The sequence below is a fragment of the Apis dorsata genome, unplaced genomic scaffold, assembly GCF_000469605.1.
Source record: "Apis dorsata unplaced genomic scaffold, Apis dorsata 1.3 scaffold_631, whole genome shotgun sequence".
Lineage (NCBI taxonomy): Eukaryota > Metazoa > Arthropoda > Insecta > Hymenoptera > Apidae > Apis > Apis dorsata.
Window position 1 is genome coordinate 256,060 of NW_006263826.1, and position 20,433 is coordinate 276,492.

At 26.8% G+C, this 20,433-nt stretch overlaps 5 protein-coding genes across 14 annotated transcripts in view; 2 read left to right on the top strand and 3 right to left on the bottom strand.

The window, feature by feature from the left end:
• The window catches only part of LOC102674184 (cationic amino acid transporter 2-like), a 5,290-nt gene extending 4,428 nt beyond the window's left edge, over positions 1 to 862 (top strand). Inside the window, exons 9-12 of the mRNA XM_006621695.2 lie at positions 11 to 185; positions 261 to 427; positions 500 to 608; positions 687 to 862. Of these exons, the coding sequence (XP_006621758.1) occupies positions 11 to 185; positions 261 to 427; positions 500 to 608; positions 687 to 817 (582 nt within the window). The 3' untranslated portion in view covers positions 818 to 862. The remainder of the gene's footprint in view (positions 1 to 10; positions 186 to 260; positions 428 to 499; positions 609 to 686) is intronic.
• A 100-nt stretch (positions 863 to 962) lies between these two features.
• LOC102670910 (transcription termination factor 2) lies at positions 963 to 4,755 on the bottom strand. 2 transcript variants are annotated; one of them, XM_006621373.2, is made up of 10 exons: positions 4,655 to 4,755; positions 4,357 to 4,543; positions 4,088 to 4,254; positions 3,851 to 4,021; positions 3,599 to 3,747; positions 2,215 to 3,523; positions 1,798 to 2,144; positions 1,538 to 1,705; positions 1,264 to 1,463; positions 963 to 1,182 (listed from the first exon to the last, which is right to left on the bottom strand). In XM_006621373.2, exons 2-10 carry the CDS (start codon positions 4,533 to 4,535, stop codon positions 1,035 to 1,037), a joined length of 2,838 nt encoding a protein of 945 aa, XP_006621436.1. In that variant the 5' UTR covers positions 4,536 to 4,543; positions 4,655 to 4,755; the 3' UTR covers positions 963 to 1,034. The 2 variants fall into 2 exon arrangements, with proteins under 2 accessions (XP_006621436.1, XP_006621437.1); XM_006621374.2 differs by having other exon boundaries at positions 4,357 to 4,561; positions 4,655 to 4,711.
• Positions 4,756 to 4,910: 155 nt separating this feature from the next.
• Positions 4,911 to 11,351, top strand: LOC102673036 (transcription elongation factor SPT6-like). 3 transcript variants are annotated; one of them, XM_006621392.2, is made up of 10 exons: positions 4,911 to 5,124; positions 5,232 to 5,316; positions 5,454 to 5,650; positions 5,733 to 5,849; positions 5,973 to 5,990; positions 6,096 to 9,547; positions 9,633 to 10,149; positions 10,227 to 10,467; positions 10,573 to 11,017; positions 11,082 to 11,351. In XM_006621392.2, the coding sequence occupies exons 1-10, from the start codon at positions 5,086 to 5,088 to the stop codon at positions 11,278 to 11,280; spliced, it is 5,310 nt and encodes a 1,769-aa protein (XP_006621455.1). In that variant the 5' UTR covers positions 4,911 to 5,085; the 3' UTR covers positions 11,281 to 11,351. The 3 variants fall into 3 exon arrangements, with proteins under 3 accessions (XP_006621455.1, XP_006621456.1, XP_031369151.1); XM_006621393.2 differs by lacking the exon at positions 5,973 to 5,990; XM_031513291.1 differs by lacking the exon at positions 4,911 to 5,124 and having other exon boundaries at positions 5,232 to 5,342.
• A 404-nt stretch (positions 11,352 to 11,755) lies between these two features.
• On the bottom strand, positions 11,756 to 16,717 carry LOC102672899. 4 transcript variants are annotated; one of them, XM_031513294.1, is made up of 12 exons: positions 16,396 to 16,717; positions 15,687 to 16,300; positions 15,459 to 15,571; positions 13,596 to 15,375; positions 13,379 to 13,509; positions 13,201 to 13,290; positions 12,999 to 13,115; positions 12,808 to 12,896; positions 12,563 to 12,727; positions 12,422 to 12,502; positions 12,238 to 12,344; positions 11,756 to 12,160 (listed from the first exon to the last, which is right to left on the bottom strand). In XM_031513294.1, the coding sequence occupies exons 1-12, from the start codon at positions 16,411 to 16,413 to the stop codon at positions 12,046 to 12,048; spliced, it is 3,420 nt and encodes a 1,139-aa protein (XP_031369154.1). In that variant the 5' UTR covers positions 16,414 to 16,717; the 3' UTR covers positions 11,756 to 12,045. The 4 variants fall into 4 exon arrangements, with proteins under 4 accessions (XP_031369154.1, XP_031369153.1, XP_006621454.1 ...); XM_031513293.1 differs by having other exon boundaries at positions 12,563 to 12,748; XM_006621391.2 differs by having other exon boundaries at positions 12,999 to 13,121.
• Positions 16,718 to 17,679: 962 nt separating this feature from the next.
• Positions 17,680 to 20,390, bottom strand: LOC102672770. Of its 4 annotated transcripts, none has more exons than XM_006621390.2 (7): positions 20,253 to 20,390; positions 19,603 to 19,798; positions 19,317 to 19,512; positions 19,138 to 19,232; positions 18,936 to 19,072; positions 18,516 to 18,857; positions 17,680 to 18,366 (listed from the first exon to the last, which is right to left on the bottom strand). In XM_006621390.2, exons 2-7 carry the CDS (start codon positions 19,648 to 19,650, stop codon positions 18,024 to 18,026), a joined length of 1,161 nt encoding a protein of 386 aa, XP_006621453.1. In that variant the 5' UTR covers positions 19,651 to 19,798; positions 20,253 to 20,390; the 3' UTR covers positions 17,680 to 18,023. The 4 variants fall into 4 exon arrangements, with proteins under 4 accessions (XP_006621453.1, XP_031369122.1, XP_031369123.1 ...); XM_031513262.1 differs by having other exon boundaries at positions 19,603 to 19,670; positions 20,253 to 20,383; XM_031513263.1 differs by having other exon boundaries at positions 19,603 to 19,670; positions 20,261 to 20,380.
• Between the last annotated feature and the right edge of the window lie 43 nt (positions 20,391 to 20,433).

The window sequence follows — 20,433 nt, forward strand, 5'->3', positions numbered from 1 at the left end:
TTGATGACAGTTTAATTTAGTTTTGGACTGTTTCAGATACGAGGAAAGCGAAGCCTATCAAAAAAAGGAGGACCGTGATCCAAGAACCTTGAAATTCATTGCGAGGCAGTTAATTAACGCTAATGGATTAAATCATTCTACGAAATTAACGTCCCAAATCGTTACTTACCTTGTTGTGTGTTATGGTATATTTATCACTTTGATCGATCAATATAACTTTTTATAATGTTATATTTGCTATTAATTTGTATTCTTTATAGTTATCCTATGTATTTGCATCGGTATTATAATTTCAATTTTTACTGATGAAATAATGAATGGTAAAATAACACTTATCGTTCCATTAGCAATTCTGCTATTAGTTCTTATCGTTATTCTTATTTTTATTTATCTTCAACCGACTTCTGGAAAGAATCTTGCATTTTCGGTGTGTATTATTTTCGTTATCGTTTAGTTAAATAGTTAATATATAATAATAATTTTTGTCATGTATTTTTAGGTTCCTTTGGTGCCATTTTTGCCTGCTTTCAGTATTATTATTAATATTTATCTCATGATGATGTTAGATAAAATGACATGGATAAGATTTTTAATATGGATGATAATTGGTAAGTAAAGAATATCAATAGAAATAACGATTTTGAATTAATATAATTAAAACAAAAAGATTTTATTATTTCTTGTAGGGCTTGGAATATACTTTTTCTATGGTGTTTGGCATAGTAAAATGAGAAAAGATAAACACACGAAACTACCCGAAAATGGTTATACTAATGAAGACACATGGAAAACAAATGATTTCTCCACACATAAATGACACGATGTACTTCACTTTCATAATAAAAATTTTGAATAAATCAGAGATACTTACCTTGTTAATTGAATTAACAAATGATTTAATATTATGATAATTTGAAGAATCTTTATCTTAAAGATAAAGAGATGATTGATCTCATTGCATATTTAAAAGTAAATTTTCTATTTATATTTCAAAATTATTATAAAAATAAAAAATTTCTTTAAAAATTTAAACTTTAAAGAGCAAATAGTGATTTAAGATCATCAAGCGTGAGTTTCGAAACAGTGGAATTTTTATCGCCACTGAGAACATTTTGCGCTATTTCCATTTTCTTTTCTTGCAAATGTTTTATACGTTCTTCTATTGTGTCTTTGCAAATAAATCTAGAAAATAATAAATTAAATTAAATAAAATGATACGTTTTGCTGCGAATTTTAAAAAATTTTTTAATAATATTTTCTAACTTGTATATGAACACATTTTTTTTTTGTCCAAAACGATATATTCTATCTTGAGCTTGTACTTCTAATTGTGGATTCCAATGAATATCTATTAACAATAAGTGATTTCCACCTACTAAATTTAATCCAACACCTCCTGCAGTAAGTGAGAGCAATAATATTTTTGGCTTATTGTTTGGAGTGTTGAACGAATCCATTATACCCTGTAAAAATATTTCATATATTTGAAATAATATCGCTCGATATGACTGAAAAATATTATTCATTTTAAAATTACCTGTCTTTCCTTAATAGGTACATTTCCCGTGAACATATCAAAACTGGCATCTTTTATCGAAGATAAACAAGATGCGATAATATTTAACGTACTTGTCCATTGAGAAACAATGATTAATTTATCATTTTTTTCTAAAATTTCCTTCACCCTTTCAAGGACCATCTTTATCTATATTCAAGATGTAAATACAAATAAATTAAATATGTTAACCAATATCGAATAATGTCTTATAAATGAAATCATATAAAAAAAAAATTCACCTTGGAACTTATACGGTCAGATTTAAATACAGGATTTTTAGATGTAAGTAAATTGGTAGCTACTCTGCGATCAACACCTATGTCTATTTTATTGTCCTCTTCTTCATTATTTTCCGAATCTTTTAATGTCATATTATTGATCTGCGATAATAAATTTGGATCTAAATTTTCTGTTTCTATCATTCCACTCTCTTTCATATCTTCTTGATCTAACATGGAATAAATAAGTGATGGATGAACACAAATTTGACGTAATCTTAGTAAAAGAACTAAAATTTCATGCGTTTTCACGTCCGCATGTAACGATAATAATTTATTCTGTGCCATCGTAAATTGAGTATTTTTGTCTGAAAAAAAAAAAACATAGTATGTTATTTTGATGTGTTATTAGCATATGATTTTAATATATACACTTACTTGGATTCGACAGAAACGTTGGTTTATCATATTTTCCGACAGCTAAATCAACCATGTGATCTTTTTCAGCTCTTTGAGCCAAAAATTGAGCAAATAATGTACGAGAATAAATCAATACTTTTTCGTATACCAATTGTTCCTGCGGATCGAGTTTTATAAATACTTCTTCCACAAATTTTTCCGGGAGACTTTCTAACATGCCATTAACTTGAAGTTCTTGTTTTGTTCTACGTAACATTAATGTTTTCATTACAGTTATTAAACGTTGACGACCAGCAGCATTTTTGTTATCTACCCAACGTTTCCATACTCGTAAATCATCAAAAGGAGAACATTTTAAAAATTTTAAAATAGAATATAAATCCATTTCCTTATTTTGAATAGGTGTTCCAGTAAGAGCCCATCTTTTACTTGCTAATAAACCACATACCGATTGAGAAGCTTGACTTTTATGATTTCGAATTATATGCGCTTCGTCAAGAATAATGCGATTCCAATGAATTTTATATACCGTGGAATTGGTCTTAAATTCACGGGTTAAAATGTTATACGTTGTAATAACTACATCGTTTCTTGCTAATCTTTTTGGTACATTTTCCCGATTTGTACCATGATAAACTTCAACAGAAAGCATACCACGTTTACATCTGTGGTTTATTTCATTTTCCCATTGTGATAATAAAGATGCTGGACAAACTACGAGTGTACCACCTTTATATTGCAATGGTGTCTTATTATCTATCCATTCCTCATTATTATATACTTCATCTTCTTTTGATTTTTCTTTTGCAATACTGGCTATAATTAAAGATATCATTGTTAAAGTTTTACCTAAACCCATATCATCAGCAAGAACTCCACCAGGAGGTCTTTGTTGTTCTCTCCACATTAACCATGCTAATGCGTGTTGTTGATGCGGCATTAATTTTACTTTTAAACCTTGAGGATCATTTGCTCTTTCTTCTTCCGTCGGTCTAGCTACAAGAGATCCATGCAAATCTTGCAATCTATCGACTGTTAAAGTTAATTCTCTGTCCAATGTTGCTTGAGCTTTTTTCCCAAGTTCTTTAACTTTTGGAGATGATTTCAATTTCATTGATATATAATCGGAATTATAAGAAGAATCGAATTTGTCAGGATATTCTTGTGTAGTAAATTCTTCTTCAATAGATTTAGTAGTTTGTGTTAAAGGTGTATTTTCTAATTCAATTGCAATTTCTTCTATTTGTTTTTCTTGCATTGCAATACTTTCACGTAACTTTTCTCCATTATCTGGTAATAAACTAATATTACCAGTAGTAAGCAATAGCTAGAAATAATATATATATATATCATCTAAAATATACATATATTTCACTTTCTTACTTTGAAATGAAGAATTTACCTTTGTTTTGTTTAACTCTTTTTGTAATTGTTCCATTTTACAAACAAGAAGAGCTCTTTTTTGAGCAATTAATGGATCTATATTACCAACACCTATTTCTTGTTTTGCTAAAGAAATTGCAATGTCAGATTGTGGAATATTTTCTTCATCTATATGAAAAAATTTAGAAATCAATTCAATAAATATATAATAAATTTATAATAATATAATAGTTTTAGAATAAGAGAAAAACTACTACAAAAATATTTATACCTGAATCAGTTAAAGAATATGATTTTTTTTTAGAAACATGTTTCATAGTCAAACTGTTATTGTTTGATATGTTTTTAGATATATTAAAAACATCTATATTCTCCTTATTCTCTAAATCTTGTGATTTTTTATCATCCTTTATTTCAGCACTGATATTTATCATTTGTTCATCTAATAAATAAATCAAATTAATAACATTAAATTCAAAATTATTCTGCTCTTAATAAAATTTGATACCATTTGACACATTATCATCAGTATTATCCTCTTCGGTATCACTGGTTGATAAAGAATCATTTTCATCATTATCATCTTTAGCATCTTCATTATCAGAGTAAAAAATATGCTTCCTAATTCTTTTTTTTATTGTTTTCTCTGTTAATGATAATTTTTCAGACAAAGATCTAAATTATAAAGAAAATCATAGTACAATAGAATATAATTAGTTCATTAAAACATTAAGTTAAATGAAAATTAAATTTAAGTTTGTAAAAGATACTGCTTACTTTCTCGGCGTTAAATTTGAAGAAACATTTGTGCTACTATCACTACTTTCAATCACAAAAATTTGTTCTTTTTCAATATTTTTATTTTCGTCTTCGTCACTGTCCGAAATAACAAAAGACTTTTCTTTTTCTTTAATAACACAAGGCGAATCGCGCCACTGACTGAAACTTTCCTCCATTCGAACTTCTATGAATATTATTAATTCTCTTTAATTGTACAAATTTAAAAAATTTATATTAAATTATATATGTAAAAAGTTATATTAATTTAAAATATAAATAAATATTTAACTCTTACCAAAATGAATCACTTGTTAAAAAAAATTTAACTGATACTTTTTTAAATTGACAAGTATGATGCGAACATGAACTATGCAATAATATAGTATGACATATTATACTGTTTTTTTAATAATATTAAATTAAAATTTCAAAATCTGATTAATATCAATTAAATAAACAAGAATAAATAGAAATGTATTAAATAATTTATAAAATAAAAATCAACAAAAAAATGAAAATATTAATTAATTTATATAGATAACTCTGTTGTCTTTTACTAGGGTAACATATAGAGATATGAAGACTGATAATTTCCCTATTAACGACAGATTCCTAAACTAGTTGGATCCAAGTTAAGTTCTTACTCTCGTCTCATCTACAATCGTTTAAGTTGTTGCGAATTAGAGTGAATTCTGTCAATTCGAATCAAAACTTATTGTCAAAAAAATGGCCGATTTTTTAGATTCAGAAGCAGAAGAAAGCGAGGTATATGTAACATTAAATTTTAATATCATGATATATATATATATATATAAATTCTTTAATCATATAAAAGTTATATCTCTGATCAATGCTTTACTATATTATTTTAGGAGGAAGAGGAATTAGACGATAATGAAAAGAAAAAATTGAAGAAAATAAAAGCTGTGGCAGAAAGTGATGAAGAAGAGGAGGAAGGTGAGGATAGAGTAATACATTCCAAGGTTGTATCATGATATTTCATAAACTTTATTTTGTATTTAAATTTACAATATATTATACATTTTATTTTATAATTAATAAATGTCAATGATATATCTATCAATTGCTTACAGATGATGAAGATCGATTACGTGAAGAACTTAAAGATCTCATTGATGATAATCCCATAGAAGAAAGTGAAGGAGAAGATAGTGATGCTTCTGGAGCATCCAAAAAACGTAAAAAGAGTGACGATGAAGATTTCGATGATCGTTTAGAAGATGAAGATTATGATTTGATAGAAGAAAATTTGGGAGTTAAAGTTGAAAGAGTATGTATAAATTAATTAAAAGTTATTTAATAAAATATTTAATAAAATTAAACAAATAAAGTGATATAATTTTTTACTTTAGAAACGTTTCAAACGCCTTCGTAGGATTCAAGATGAAGAATCAGAGGAAGAACAAGAAAAGGAAGTGGATGATGATAGAGATGCTATTGCAAATGAACTTTTTGAAGGCTCTGGTGATGTAAGTTACATTTATAATATAAATTAAATTTTAAGCCAAAATTTAAGTTAAAAGTTTAAGTTTAAGTTTAAGTTTCTTTATTGTATTGTTTAATTTTTTAATTTATTTCTATACTTACATCAGGAAAGGGAGATTACTATGGTATGTGGAAATAAATATAACAATATCTTTAAAAAAAAATCATTTTTTTTTTATTTTTTATTACCTCTTTTTTCATTCTAGTTTTATATTTTCATTATGAATTAGGAAGATGAGAGGAGAAGTGAACGCAGTCACAGACCTGAGGTGGACACGTTTGATGAAGAAGGAAGCGAAGGAGAATATACTGATGCGGATGATTTTATCGTTGACGACGACGGTAGACCAATTGCAGAAAAACGAAAGAAGAAAAAACCAATATTTTCTGATGCAGCCTTGCAAGAAGCACAAGATATTTTTGGTGTTGATTTTGATTATGATGAATTTGGTAAATATGGTGAAGAAGACTATGAGGAAGATGAAGAAGAAGAAGAAGAAGAGGAAGATGAATATATGGATGATGAAGATACCGAAAGACCACGAAGACCGAAAAAACAACTGAAAAAGAAAACAACGAGAAAAAGTATATTTGAGATTTACGAACCAAGTGAACTTAAACGTGGTCATTTTACCGATATGGATAATGAAATACGAAATACAGATATACCGGAAAGAATGCAACTTCGTACTATTCCTGTTACTCCAGTTGCAGAGGGTTCTGATGAGTTAGATTTAGAAGCAGAATGGATTTATAAACAAGCTTTTTGTCGACCAACTATTTCAATTCAAGATGCACATTTAAATGCTGAAGCTAAAGAAAGAGCTCGAAAGGGGCCTCAAACGATCGGTAAAATTAAAAAAGCTTTGGATTTCATGCGAAATCAACAATTTGAGGTGCCTTTTATATCATTTTATAGAAAGGAATATGTTTTACCGGAATTAAACATTAACGATCTTTGGAAAGTATATAAGTTTGATGCGAAATGGTGTCAACTTCGTCAAAGAAAAGAAAACTTATTAAAATTATTCGATAAAATGAGAAATTATCAATTAGACGAAATTATGAAAAATCCTGATGCTCCTTTACCAGATAACATACGATTGATTAAAGATGATGATATAGAACGATTAAAAAACGTACAAACTAGCGAAGAATTAAACGATGTTTATTATCACTTCATGTTATATTATAGTCACGAAATTCCAACGATGCAAGAAACTGCCCGTCAGAAAGAAAAAAAAGCACGCAAGGAAGCTAAAATTCAAAAACGAAAACAGCAAATTGCTGGTGCTGAAGAAAATGGAGAAGATCCTCCAGAAGAAGAAGTAGATGTAGAAGAAGAAGAGGAAGCGGATGAAACATTGAAACAAGCTGTTCGAACTGGTCCGTATTCTATTTGTAGGCGAGCTGGCCTTGATAGTCTTGCAAAAAAATTTGGTCTTACTCCCGAACATTTTGCTGAAAATTTGCGAGATAATTATCAACGACATGAAGTGGATCAAGAACCAACTGAACCATTAATCATTGCTAATGAATACTGTAGTCAAATACTTAACAATCCAGAAGAAGTATTAAAAGCCGTACAATTAATGGTAGCTATTCAATTAGCGCGCGAACCTTTGGTAAAAAGATGCGTCCGAGAAATGTATATGGAAAGAGCAAAAATATCAGTAAAACCTACGAAAAAAGGAATTAAAGAGATAGATGAAAACCATCCAATTTACGGTATGAAATATCTGAAGAATAAACCGGTGCGAGATTTAGTCGGAGATCAGTTTTTAAATTTAATCATAGCTGAAGAAGATAAATTAATCACGATAACTTTAAGCGATAGCATCGAAGGAAATACTAGTAACAATTACGTTGATGAAATGAAACAGCTTTATTATCGAGATGAATTCAGTAAAAATGTTCAGGATTGGAATGCATTGAGAATTGGAAGTGTTGAAATAGCACTTACACGTATAGTTCTACCAAGTTTGAAAAAAGAGTTAAGAGCAAATCTTATTGCGGAAGCTAAAGAATGCGTAATGAGAGCATGTTGTCGTAAAATGTACAATTGGATCAAAGTTGCGCCTTATATCTGTGAATTTCCAGAAGAAGAAGATGAGGAATGGGATACTACAAAAGGACTTCGAGTTATGGGTTTAGCTTATGTTCCAGATTATTCTCAAGCCGCATTTGCTTGTTTAATTGCTCCTGATGGAGAGTGCACAGATTATTTAAGATTACCACACTTGATGAAACGGAAGAATAGTTATCGAGAAGATGAAAAAACCATGAAGGAAGCTGATTTGTTAGCAATCAGAAATTTTATAGCGACAAAAAAACCGCATGTTGTAGTAATAGGTGGTGAATCGAGAGAAGCAATGATGATCGCTGCTGACATTAAGGAATGCATTGCAAATCTAGTAGAAGAAGAACAATTTCCAAATATTAAGATAGAAATTTGTGACAATGAATTAGCTAAAATCTACTCAAACAGTAATAAAGGTATATCCGAATTTCGGGATTACCCAGAATTATTGCGACAAGCTATTTCACTGGGTAGAAGAATGCAGGATCCTTTGGTAGAATTTTCTCAATTATGCACTGCTGATGAAGAAATTTTATGTTTAAAATATCACACTTTACAAGATCAATTACCAAAAGATGAACTTTTAGATAATTTATATTTAGAATTTGTGAATCGCGTAAACGAAGTCGGTGTTGATGTAAATAAGGCCGTACAACAAGCTTATTGCGGAAATTTAGTTCAATTCGTGTGCGGTTTGGGGCCAAGAAAAGGACAGGCATTGATCAAAATGTTAAAGCAAACCAATCAAAGATTAGAAAATAGAACGCAACTGGTAACTGCTTGTCACATGGGACCTAAAGTTTTTATTAATTGTGCGGGTTTTATTAAAATAGATACGAACAGTTTAGGAGACAGCACTGAAGCTTATGTAGAAGTTCTTGATGGATCTCGCGTACATCCCGAAACATATGAATGGGCAAGAAAAATGGCAGTCGATGCTTTGGAATACGATGACGAAGATGCTAATCCTGCTGGAGCACTCGAAGAAATTCTCGAATCTCCTGAGAGATTGAAAGATCTTGATCTGGATGCTTTTGCGGAAGAACTCGAGAGACAAGGTTTCGGCAATAAATGCGTTACACTATACGATATCAGAGCAGAATTAAATTGCAGATATAAAGATTTACGTGTACCATATCAATCGCCAAGCGCAGAACGATTATTTGATATTCTAACGAAAGAAACTCCAGAAACATTTTATGTAGGAAAATTAGTATTGGCTACGGTGATAGGAATAAGTCATAGAAAACCACAAGGTGATCAATTAGATCAAGCTAATCCTGTAAGAAATGATGAAACTGGATTATGGCAATGTCCATTTTGTTTGAAAAATGATTTTCCTGAACTGTCTGAAGTATGGAATCATTTTGATGCCGGAGCTTGTCCTGGCAAAGCTACTGGAATTAGATTAAGATTAGATAATGGAATATCTGGTTATATTCATATAAAAAATTTATCTGACAGACATGTTGCGAATCCGGAAGAAAGAGTAAGCATAGGACAAATAATACATTGTCGAATAATAAAGATTGAAGTGGAGCGATTTAGCGTCGAATGTACGAGTAAAAGCAGTGATCTCGCGGATAAAAATCATGAATGGAGGTATAAAAATATGTATTTCAAAATTTTAGTATCTATAATATTTTAAGACTGAATATATTGATATCGAATATTTTTTTGTTTTCAGACCACAAAGAGATCCATTTTACGACACCGAAACAGAACAAAGAGATGCAAAAGTTGAAGAAGATGCAAAAAAAGCGAAGCAACGTCAGACATATGTAAAACGCGTAATCGTGCATCCTTCTTTTCATAATATTAGTTTTGCAGAAGCTGAAAAATTAATGCAAACAATGAAACAAGGAGAAGCTATAGTTAGACCAAGCAGTAAGGGTGCCGATCACTTAACAGTCACATGGAAAGTTACGGATGAAGTGTATCAACATATTGATGTGAGAGAAGAAGGAAAAGAAAATGCCTTTTCTCTTGGTCAAAGTCTGTGGATTGGAAATGAAGAATTCGAAGATTTAGATGAAATTATTGCAAGACATGTAAATCCTATGGCTGCATATGCTTCAGAATTATTGGATTTTAAATATTATAAAGCAACTGTAGAAGGTATTAAAGATAAAGCAGAAGATATACTAAAAGAACAGAAAAAAGAGAATCCTGGGGGAATTCCATACATAATATCTGCTGCAAAGGTTGGTAAGAATCGTTTTCAAATTAATTTAAATATATAATAGAATTAAATATGTTTACATTTTTTTTATTGTTTTAGAATTATCCTGGAAAATTTTTATTATCTTATCTTCCACGAACTCGATGTCGTCATGAATATGTGACGGTATCACCAGAAGGATTTAGATTCAGAGGACAAATGTTTGGTAGAGTAAATGATTTGTTTCGATGGTTCAAGGAACATTTTCGAGATCCAGTACCTGGACAATCTACACCTAGTACTCCACGTGGTGCAATGACATCTAGAACACCTTATCATACAACACCAGGAACAGTGAGTGGTATGTATTCAATTTCAATTTTTATTAATTTGTTAATAAACATTTCTTTAAAAACATAAATATTTAAAACATTATAAATATCTGTATTTTACTATAATGTTACAGGAATGAATCAAGAAGCTATACAAAGAGTGGCTCAAAATCTTCCTCATCATATGTTACATTCTTTATCACAAGTTGCAAATCAAACTCCACATCATTATCCACCGCACACGCCAGGAACTACAAATGCCGCTGGTTATGCTGGAGTTCATACTTATCCTAATACACCATATACACCTTCTGGACAAACGCCTTTCATGACACCATATCAAACACCACATCATACTCCACATCATCACGGTCAACCAACTCCAAGATACGGGCAACAAACACCCAATCATCAACAAGGTCCTTTTATTCATCCACCTCCACCTTCGGGGATAAGTGGACATCACAGATCAACCCCATCGCATAGACCTACGCCACCTATGTCAACACCTGGCGATCCTATGGACTGGAAAAAAGCAGCAGAAGCATGGGCACGATTAAAAAGCGGTCCACGTGTATCGTAAGTATTTCCTCTTTTTTTTTTATATTTGTTTTCTTCTATTTTTATTTTTTTCCTTTTATAGTACTTCTACTCCAAGATACGAAGAATCTAGAAAAACTCCTAGAAATTATGAAGAGTCGGTTGGAAGAACAACTCCACGAAATAGAACTTCGAATCGGACACCTTCATATAAATCTCCTCGAGGTACTCCTCATACCAATTCTAGTCCTCGAAGTATGTCTCTTAGCGGAGATGGTACTCCTTTATATGATGAAAGTTAACAAGTTCATTAGTATATTACAAATTGCTTTTCCATTATATCATATCATAAGACATAAAAAAAAAAAAAGAATTAACAAAATTTGAAAAAAATCACAATTCATATTTCATTGAAAATGCTTTTACAGTTAGTTTTATAAGTGTCTTTGACACTGTATAAAGCATTTTACTATTCATCAACTCTAACATTTTCTTTTACGTTGATATATTTAATTGAAAAATAAAATAACACATTTCAAATATACATGTATATTTACTATCTCATATGTGTATGTATGTATGCATGCATGCATATATATAGCATACACATATTAACCTATTTGAATACTTGCCTTTAAAAAGTACATATATATATAAATATTGAGTGCGATGTAAAAACATATAAACCTTAAATTTTACTTATATTTTTATTCATTATATCTAATATATCAAATCAAATATTATTATTATTATGTATATCATATTTTTTATTTGAGATTTAGTTTTATTGACATCAAGTTATTGTACAGTTCTTATGTTTTTAACTTAGGAATGCAACATGTTTCTTACATACTTTTACAATTGTTAAATTACATCATTAAATAATAAATCAATTTTATCTTGTATTTTTGCTTTATTTTTCTAATAAGTAACATCCTTTTTCAATTATATAAAACAAAAATAATTTATAAAATGAATAATTTTTTATTTAGAAATGTAATTAAACACACATATTATGTTAGTCATAATTATAAAAAATATAATATTACATTAACTTTAATGTTATTTCACACATGTGAGACTTGATCATCAGATAATATATCATCTTTATTTGGAATATCTTGATAATACATACAAACTATATCACGATATCTTTCAACCGAAGACTGATGATTCCCATGCCTGAATAAACATACCATGATGAATGCTATTAAATCCATGATCATAAAAATGTTACTAACAATGTACTTGCAAATTACATTTGTTTAGAAGTGCCGAGAAATGATGTATTTGATTCAACATTTTTTCTTACTTTTGGTTTTTTTATTGCCGTTTTTGTTTTGGTAACGTTTGTGCAAGATTCAGGCTTTAAAAATTCAATTTTATTAAAATAATGTAATGATTTTAAAAAATATGTTTTTTAATAAATATATCATTACTTACCGAATTTTCAATATTTATAGGTTTTGAATTCTGTTTATTTGATATATTTATAGAATTAGATGTTATCTTTGTTATCTCATCCTAATAAAGAAAATAAAATACGTAAATCAAAAAAACATAAAGAGAAACAAGTAAAATTACCTTGTATATGGAAATATTATGATCACTATTAGAATCACTTGATTCTGACATTCTTGTTTTTTTCGTATTTTTCGTTGCAAATTTTTTAGATTTGTTATTTTTTATTTTTTTCGCAATATTTTCAGTGTTTCCCATCAACATTTTTAGTGAATTTTTAGTTACATGCTGCAATATGAAATTCATAATCTTTTTATAAATATATATATCACAAAAATCATATTAGTTAGGGATGATAATTTTAGTACCTCCAAACTATTATTAATTCTGTTATTATTATCTTGAATAGTACCAGGTTTATATACTGGATTATTATCTTTCATAATAATGCGTTCTCCTAACAATAGAAGGAATATAAAAATAAATATTTTTTAGTAATTATATTTTTAATATTTTTATTATTTTATATATATATATAAATTAAATCTTCATATTTTACCTGTCCAGTAAGTTAATGGAGGTATTATTCTTCTACCTTTTGAACTCCGACCGATATTTATATTATCCATTGATATATCATTACATTCTTTTGTATTGTCTTCATAATTAACAATATCTATAGCTTAGCATAAACAATTTACGTTTATTATCTTAGATATTAATATCATTTTATTGATTATTATTAGCTATTATTAACTTACAATTTTGCAATGATTCCCATTCTTTACAAAATTGTTCTATATTAACAGGACAACCATAGCGACATTTCCTTAATAATTTTTTAGGAATAACTATAAAATATAGACATAATCAATATATAAAAGATATAAAAAATATAAATATATAAATATTATTAAATATAATATTTTAGATTCTAACCATGTTTTGTATCACGCAAATTGCCAACTAATTGATAAAATTCATGATGAATTGTCTCGACCAATTTTCCTGATACTCGACGATATATTTTATCCGTTTTAAACTTTCTACGTACAATATGGCCAATCTCACTATATATAATAATAATAATATATTGTTCACATTGAAATATTACATTATACAAATATATAATAATGTACAATATTTTGTAACTTACTTTAATAAATTTCCTTCAAAAATTAAATTTAATCCTGATTTGAATAAAACTCTTGGTGTCCAATCGGATAATAATTTTGGTTCAATATCATCTGTAAGTTTATTATCTACATTATGTTTATTATCTTTAGAAATTTTTGAATTATCATATGATCTTTTTGTAATAATAGAATCCATGTTATTTGGTTGGATTTTAATATTTTCTTTAAAATGTTGTTCGCTATCGGATAACGAATTTGAATTTTTTTTTGGAATAGTATTAAATTTTATAGGAGATTTTTGATATGTTCTTTTTTTGATTTCGTGTAATTCTTCAGTAATTTTATTTTCATCCTCAATCAAAGATTCTTTTAGGTTTTGTAAGGTATGTAATTGTTTATTTTTAATTTCTACATCAATAGGAATTGAGCTAAGCACAATAGGTTTTGTTGTTTCATTTATAGTATTTTTTGAATAAGAAGAAAATTCTTTTTGTTGTTGATGAGAAAAATGATTTTGATTATTTTTATTATTAGCTTCAATGCAAGAATTTCTTTCTATTATATTCTTAGGTGTTTCAGTCATTATGGTCTTACATTCATTTTTTTTAATTTTTTCGTAAGAATCATGTAAATTTTTAACAGATTTTTGAATAGCTGTTGTATCTTTTTGTGCAAAATATTTGTGAATTCTATATACATTTTGTTCATCTTTTTTTATAATTTTAGGTTCTACACATTTATCAATATTATCTTGAAAATTTGGACAAATATCATTTACTTTTAAATAATCTCTTTCGTCCTCGGTAATACTAATACTTGAATCATTAAAATTTATACAATCTATTTTTTCAGATCTTACATTTGTACAGTTCATATTAGTACAATAATCTGGTATAGTTAAAGATATATTTGAAATACATTGTTTATCCTGAGTATTATGATTTTGCAATATCTCTTTTTTTCTTATTTTACGTTTAGAAGATTTTAATAATGTTTTTTTTTGTCGTATTATCCGTTCTATGGGTATTTTTGGAATTCCTGTATAAATTGCACTTTCACTATCGGATGCACTGGTATTATTCATTTCTGTAAAAGTTCTTTTTCTTGATAATGAATTATTATAATTTTTTACTATTTCAGATTGAATATACTCTGATGAATTGTAATTTATTTCATTTTTTTTTTCTTCTATATGGATATCTTGCTTTAATTTTGTATGTTCAACATTAGATCTATCTTGAATGGATTTGTATGATACAACATAATTTAAACAATCTAATATCTCAAATATTTTACTAATGTATTCTTGAGAACAATTTTTATCTGTTAAGTTATTTACAATAACATTTAATATATCATTAACATTTCTTGTTTTATTTTTAATGTCACAATAATTTAAATTCATATTATCCTTTTGTTTATAATTTTCTTTGTTATTGCTATATTGATTTATTAAAAATTGAATGTTTTCTCCATTGTAACATAAATTTTCAGTTACATCAGATATATGTGTCTGTGTAAATGAATCAATCTTTTTATTATATGAATTTTGTTTATTCTTTATTTTCTGTTCAGAGAGACGTTCTTTAGGAGATATTTTATTCTTAGGACTAGTTGAATAAGCAAATGTGATATCAGTAATTTCACTTTTTATGTCATCATCACTATCTGTGATAGGAGTAGGCCAACGAAATGTTGCACTACATCCTTGATGTACAAACATCTTCCAAATTTCATAAACATTTTCCCAATCATCAGGAAATCCATCATAAAATTTACCTCTAACATAATCTGGTAATTCTAAATATAAAAAATAAAATGAAATATATGCAAAGAATTAAATAAAGATGTTTAAATATTAAAAAAAATATTGAAATATTTACCACATTTATTATCAACAATATTTCCTTGCAATTGATATAAATGTTTACAAACACATTCAATTTTAGTACTTGTTAATCTTCTTATAATAGGCTTACTCCAAGCAATAATTCCACTAAAATAACAAATATAAAAATAAATATGAAATAATCATAAAAATATCATTAAATAAATAATTAAAAGTTAAATAAATAAAATTAAAATTATAAATTATATATTATATACATTACCATTCAATTTTTCCTTTAATAATCAATAAATTTTGTTCATTTAATATAACTGTCCATTCTGTAAATATTTTAATATTTCTATATTGAAAACTATTAGAATGAATATATGAAGAAGCATCGATATATTTATCGTTATTATTAGAAAATTTGTAATTTTCTTTCTTTGGTGATATAATATCAATATCAGAAGTATTACATTTATTTTGTAATAAAAATTTTGAAACATTATATGTTTCTATATTATTTGAATGTTTAGAATTATAAAAATTAATGTCAAAATTAGGTGGTGGCATTTGAAGATAATCTCTCTGACAACTATTTTCTTCATTAAACTGTCTAACACTAGATGTAGCAAATATCTTATGATCACTCTTAATATTTTTTCTTTTCAAAAGTACATTTCTCAAATTATTACTTGAAGAAACAATTTCACTATCAATTCTGGAACCTTGAGGAATATTAATACTAGAATCAAATGAATCTATATTAATACTTGAAGGAGCACGTAGTGTAGATTCATCTTTCTTTCTGTTTTCTTTTCTAAGTGAAGCTAGTTTTAAAGTTCGTTCTAATTTTTTATATCTTTCTTCCATTTGAAAATCACCGAAGTTTACCTATAACAATTTCATATGAGTTTAAAATATATTATGAAATTAATTATTAAATTAATTAATAATTAATTATTATTTAAAACTCAAAATATAATTACCTCAGTCATGTGTGTCATTTGAAAATTTCAGTTTGTGATTTTATTATTTTGTAGATATTGCAAGTAATTTGACGCCAACACTAACGCCATCAACCGTCTTTAATAAGAGAAGAACTAATCTCCTTCTATCATTCTTTATTACGTCATAACTTGTTATGCCTAGCGGTTTCTTACTTCTTATATAAACAATACGTCATATATTGAAACCGTTTCTTCAGTACAGTTTTACAGAAGAAATATAGAAAAGAAGAACAAATAGTAAAACAAGGACGAAGATAATATAGAAATATTAAAATCAACGCCATCTGTAGAGTTCCGCAAATGAAACGCATAATGTAAAAGATAAAAAATAATAGAAAAAGGTAGAAATAACATAAGAATTGATTGTTAGGGCCATCTTTTGAATATCAAAAATATTTCTTCAAAGCATGGTAAGATAAAATAAAAATTGAGAATCAATTCTATTTCTAAAGTTGGAAAATTCTAAAAGTTTTTTGTTTTTTTTAGAAAAGATGGTATTAATAATCAATTCTTATTTTATTTCTATTTTTTCTTATTATTTCTTATCTCTTATATTTATATTTATATTTATATTTAATCTGCAATAGTCTAGAGATGACGCTGATTCATAATTTTTTATTCTATTTTATTATATTATTTGTATACTTTTTTTTATATTCTATACTTGTTTTACAAAATTTATAGATTCAAAAACGGCTATTTATTTTTCTTTATTGCCTTTTTCGCCTAATCTATTGAATTAACAATTTTAATAGAATTTATTTGATCTACTTTTATAGAATATTTGTTTTTTTTTTTTTTGTAATTTTATCTTAAAATTTAATTTCAATTTCAAATATTACTAATTATTGTCTTATTTTAAGTTAAATCGATAGCATTAAAAATGATAATAAATTAAAATAAGGAGATTCTAATATTTTTATCATATTAAATTATAATATAAATAACGATTAAATCGTTCATTTACGTGTTACTTTGTAAATATATATAAAAAAAAATTAAAAATAAAAATATTATAAAAAAAAATTATAAATAATTGAAAATCAAATAAATGTAATAAAAATTTAAAACTTCAAAAAATAACATTGCATAAATATTGATTGTATTTTTTATTATTGTTATTATTATCATCATCATCATTATTATAATTACATAATTATTATTCTTCATATTTTTGTTCTTTTTAATTATTTTTAATTATCATTGCGATTATATTTTTACATAAATAGGAATACATTTCTTTTATTAAAAATGATACAGTCATATATCTTTCTATTTATTTTGTAACAGCAGAAATAATTATACAAGCTATATTTTTTATTCATATAAAGCGCAAATATTGTTTTGTTTTTATATCAGTAATATGTAAAGAGTAAAATTTGACTAGATTTTTACATTAAAGTTTACATAAATTGATATTACGACTATCCTACTTTAAGCGATATGCATGTAACTAATACTATCTTATTAAAGCGAATATAAGAAAACGCAGATCATTCTTTTATTAACAAATATATCGCTTTTAAAGTCTTCTTTATGTAATTCATATATAGAATAGAGAACAGGATGTCTGCTACCATCTGATGTATTAACAGACTATTTTTATTTTATGATTTACCACTCGCAGAATTATCAGCTTCGCTTGATCCTTCCGCTGAATCTGCTAATTCTTTTTGTTGATTTTTAGAACTTCTATCTTTATAATCCCGTCGATTATGATGATGATTATGATCACTATCTCTACGATCTTTTTGTGAAATGTTTCCTCTATATTTTCGATTACTTTCATCGCGATAGTAATTGCGATGTCCACGAGACCGATAACACAAAGATTCAAACATCATCGAATTGAAATTTTTTAATTTTATATTGCTATTTTGAAGTTGTGGTAACATAGTCGCATCCATCTCTGTTTGATGATCTAATTTATTATGTCGATTTCTTCCGTTCCTACAATATAAAGTTTTGCAAATAAAATTTTAAAATATATTATAATAATGATAAATATATTATAGATAGCTGTACGATGTACGGGATATGTTTTATCTTGTATAAATTCATATTATACAAAGATCTACAACATTTTATAATTTCGTTACCTAATTGTTTTATGATGCCAATAACTTTGTAATGGAGGAAATATATGAGGAGATTGTTCTTGTAAGGTGCTCGTAGGTGATCCACGACTATGATGACTATTATTACTATCACGAGATCGAGCTCCCTTGTTACCATTTGTATTTGTTGATGTTGCTTTCAATGTTGCAATCTCTTCTCTTTGTTCCTCATTTTGTTTACGTAATCGTTTTATCACCGCTTCTGTGCTTTCCAAGCATGCAACTAAATGTGCTCGAGTAGAATCAAATGTATCTCCCACTTGGATTCCTACATCTGTCATTGATTCTTTATTTATTTTCTGTTCTTCTAGAGAATTCAATTTTCTGTAATAAATGCAATTTTTTTACAGCAGTTTTATAATTCATGACTAAGCATTTTTCATAATTGTTACAATTACTAACTTTTTTTGTTGTTCAATAATTTCAGATAAATATTGATTCTGTATTCTAGCTTCTTGTAAAGATACTTTTGTATCTTGTAAATCTTTCTCCAAAAGTTCTACTTGTAATGGTGTAATATTTACACATACTGGGCTACCCTATGAAGAAAGAAAATATTTATATGAATTTTTTATGATATTAAAATTTTTTTTGTAAAGAATACCTTTGGTTTCATAAACCCAGTTCCATTATCTTCAGGAGAAGAAGGACTGCTAGGTAAATAAGATCCTTTTGAAAATACTAATTGAAACTGTAAATCTATATATAATTATACAATATTAGAATTTTATTTATTCATGAAAATATATTTTTAATAAATAATATTATGAAATATTGGTCAACCTCTATTTTTTTGACGTAAGGATTCTACTTCTTGATGCAAAGCCACTAAAGTTGCTTGATGTTGTTCTTGTAAAAATTTCATATTTTGTTCCAATTGTGCTATTCTATCAATATTTATAGTTTGATGCCTTATACTTTGATTCAATCCTTCATTTCTTTCTGTTAATGTTATTATATCTGATGGTGATTTCTTTCCCTAAAAATAATTTTTATACATATTAAGTAAGAATAATTATTTCAATTTATTAAAATATTTTATTTTAAATAAGATTTAGATAATATTTACTTGAGGAAAAGGTACAGTTGGCAATTTAACTAATACAGTAGATGTCATCTTGAGAAAGTTTATATTCACTTGATATGTAAAAACATAAATATTTGTAGACTTGATAATGTAATTCTTTATAAGATACAAAGATAAAAAATTATCTTATTATCATAAAAAGTATTTCCATTAAAAGCATATCATGTTTTCCAAAAATCTGAAAATTATTATATAAAAGTAAAAAATGGATTTAAAAAAAATATTACTAAAATATATAACTAAAAAATATTACTTGAAAAATTTTCAAATACTTATAAAAAAAAAATATTATATTATAAATTCAGGAAAATATTAAATATACAATAATATAATTAAATATACATTTAATTACATATAATAATTTAACTTGAGAGTTAATTAACTTGAGAGTTTAAAACGTTTGTCATAAATAAGAAAATGTTATAATAATTGTACGACATAGTAATGTATTGTTTATCATATGAATTAAGATTATTTTGTGTTATTACATTGTTCGATATATCTTATATCGTCGTAAAAATATAAGTAACAAAAAATAAATAAATATAATAAAAAAAAAAAAAAATGAAATGAAAGTAAAATAAATTAAATTTCAAAAAAGAATTTAAAAATTGTTTTCTCTTATACATTACCAAATTACATTTAAATTTCCAGACGTTTTGCGTAATAAAATGCGAAAACTCGACAGAATGTGAGTAATCGGAAGTCTAGAGATGTGGATTCTGCGCCTGAATTTCCTGACGTCACATCGCACTAAGGATTGGTTAATACTTTAACAATAAAAATTAGTTATGATACTCTCTGAAAAGAATT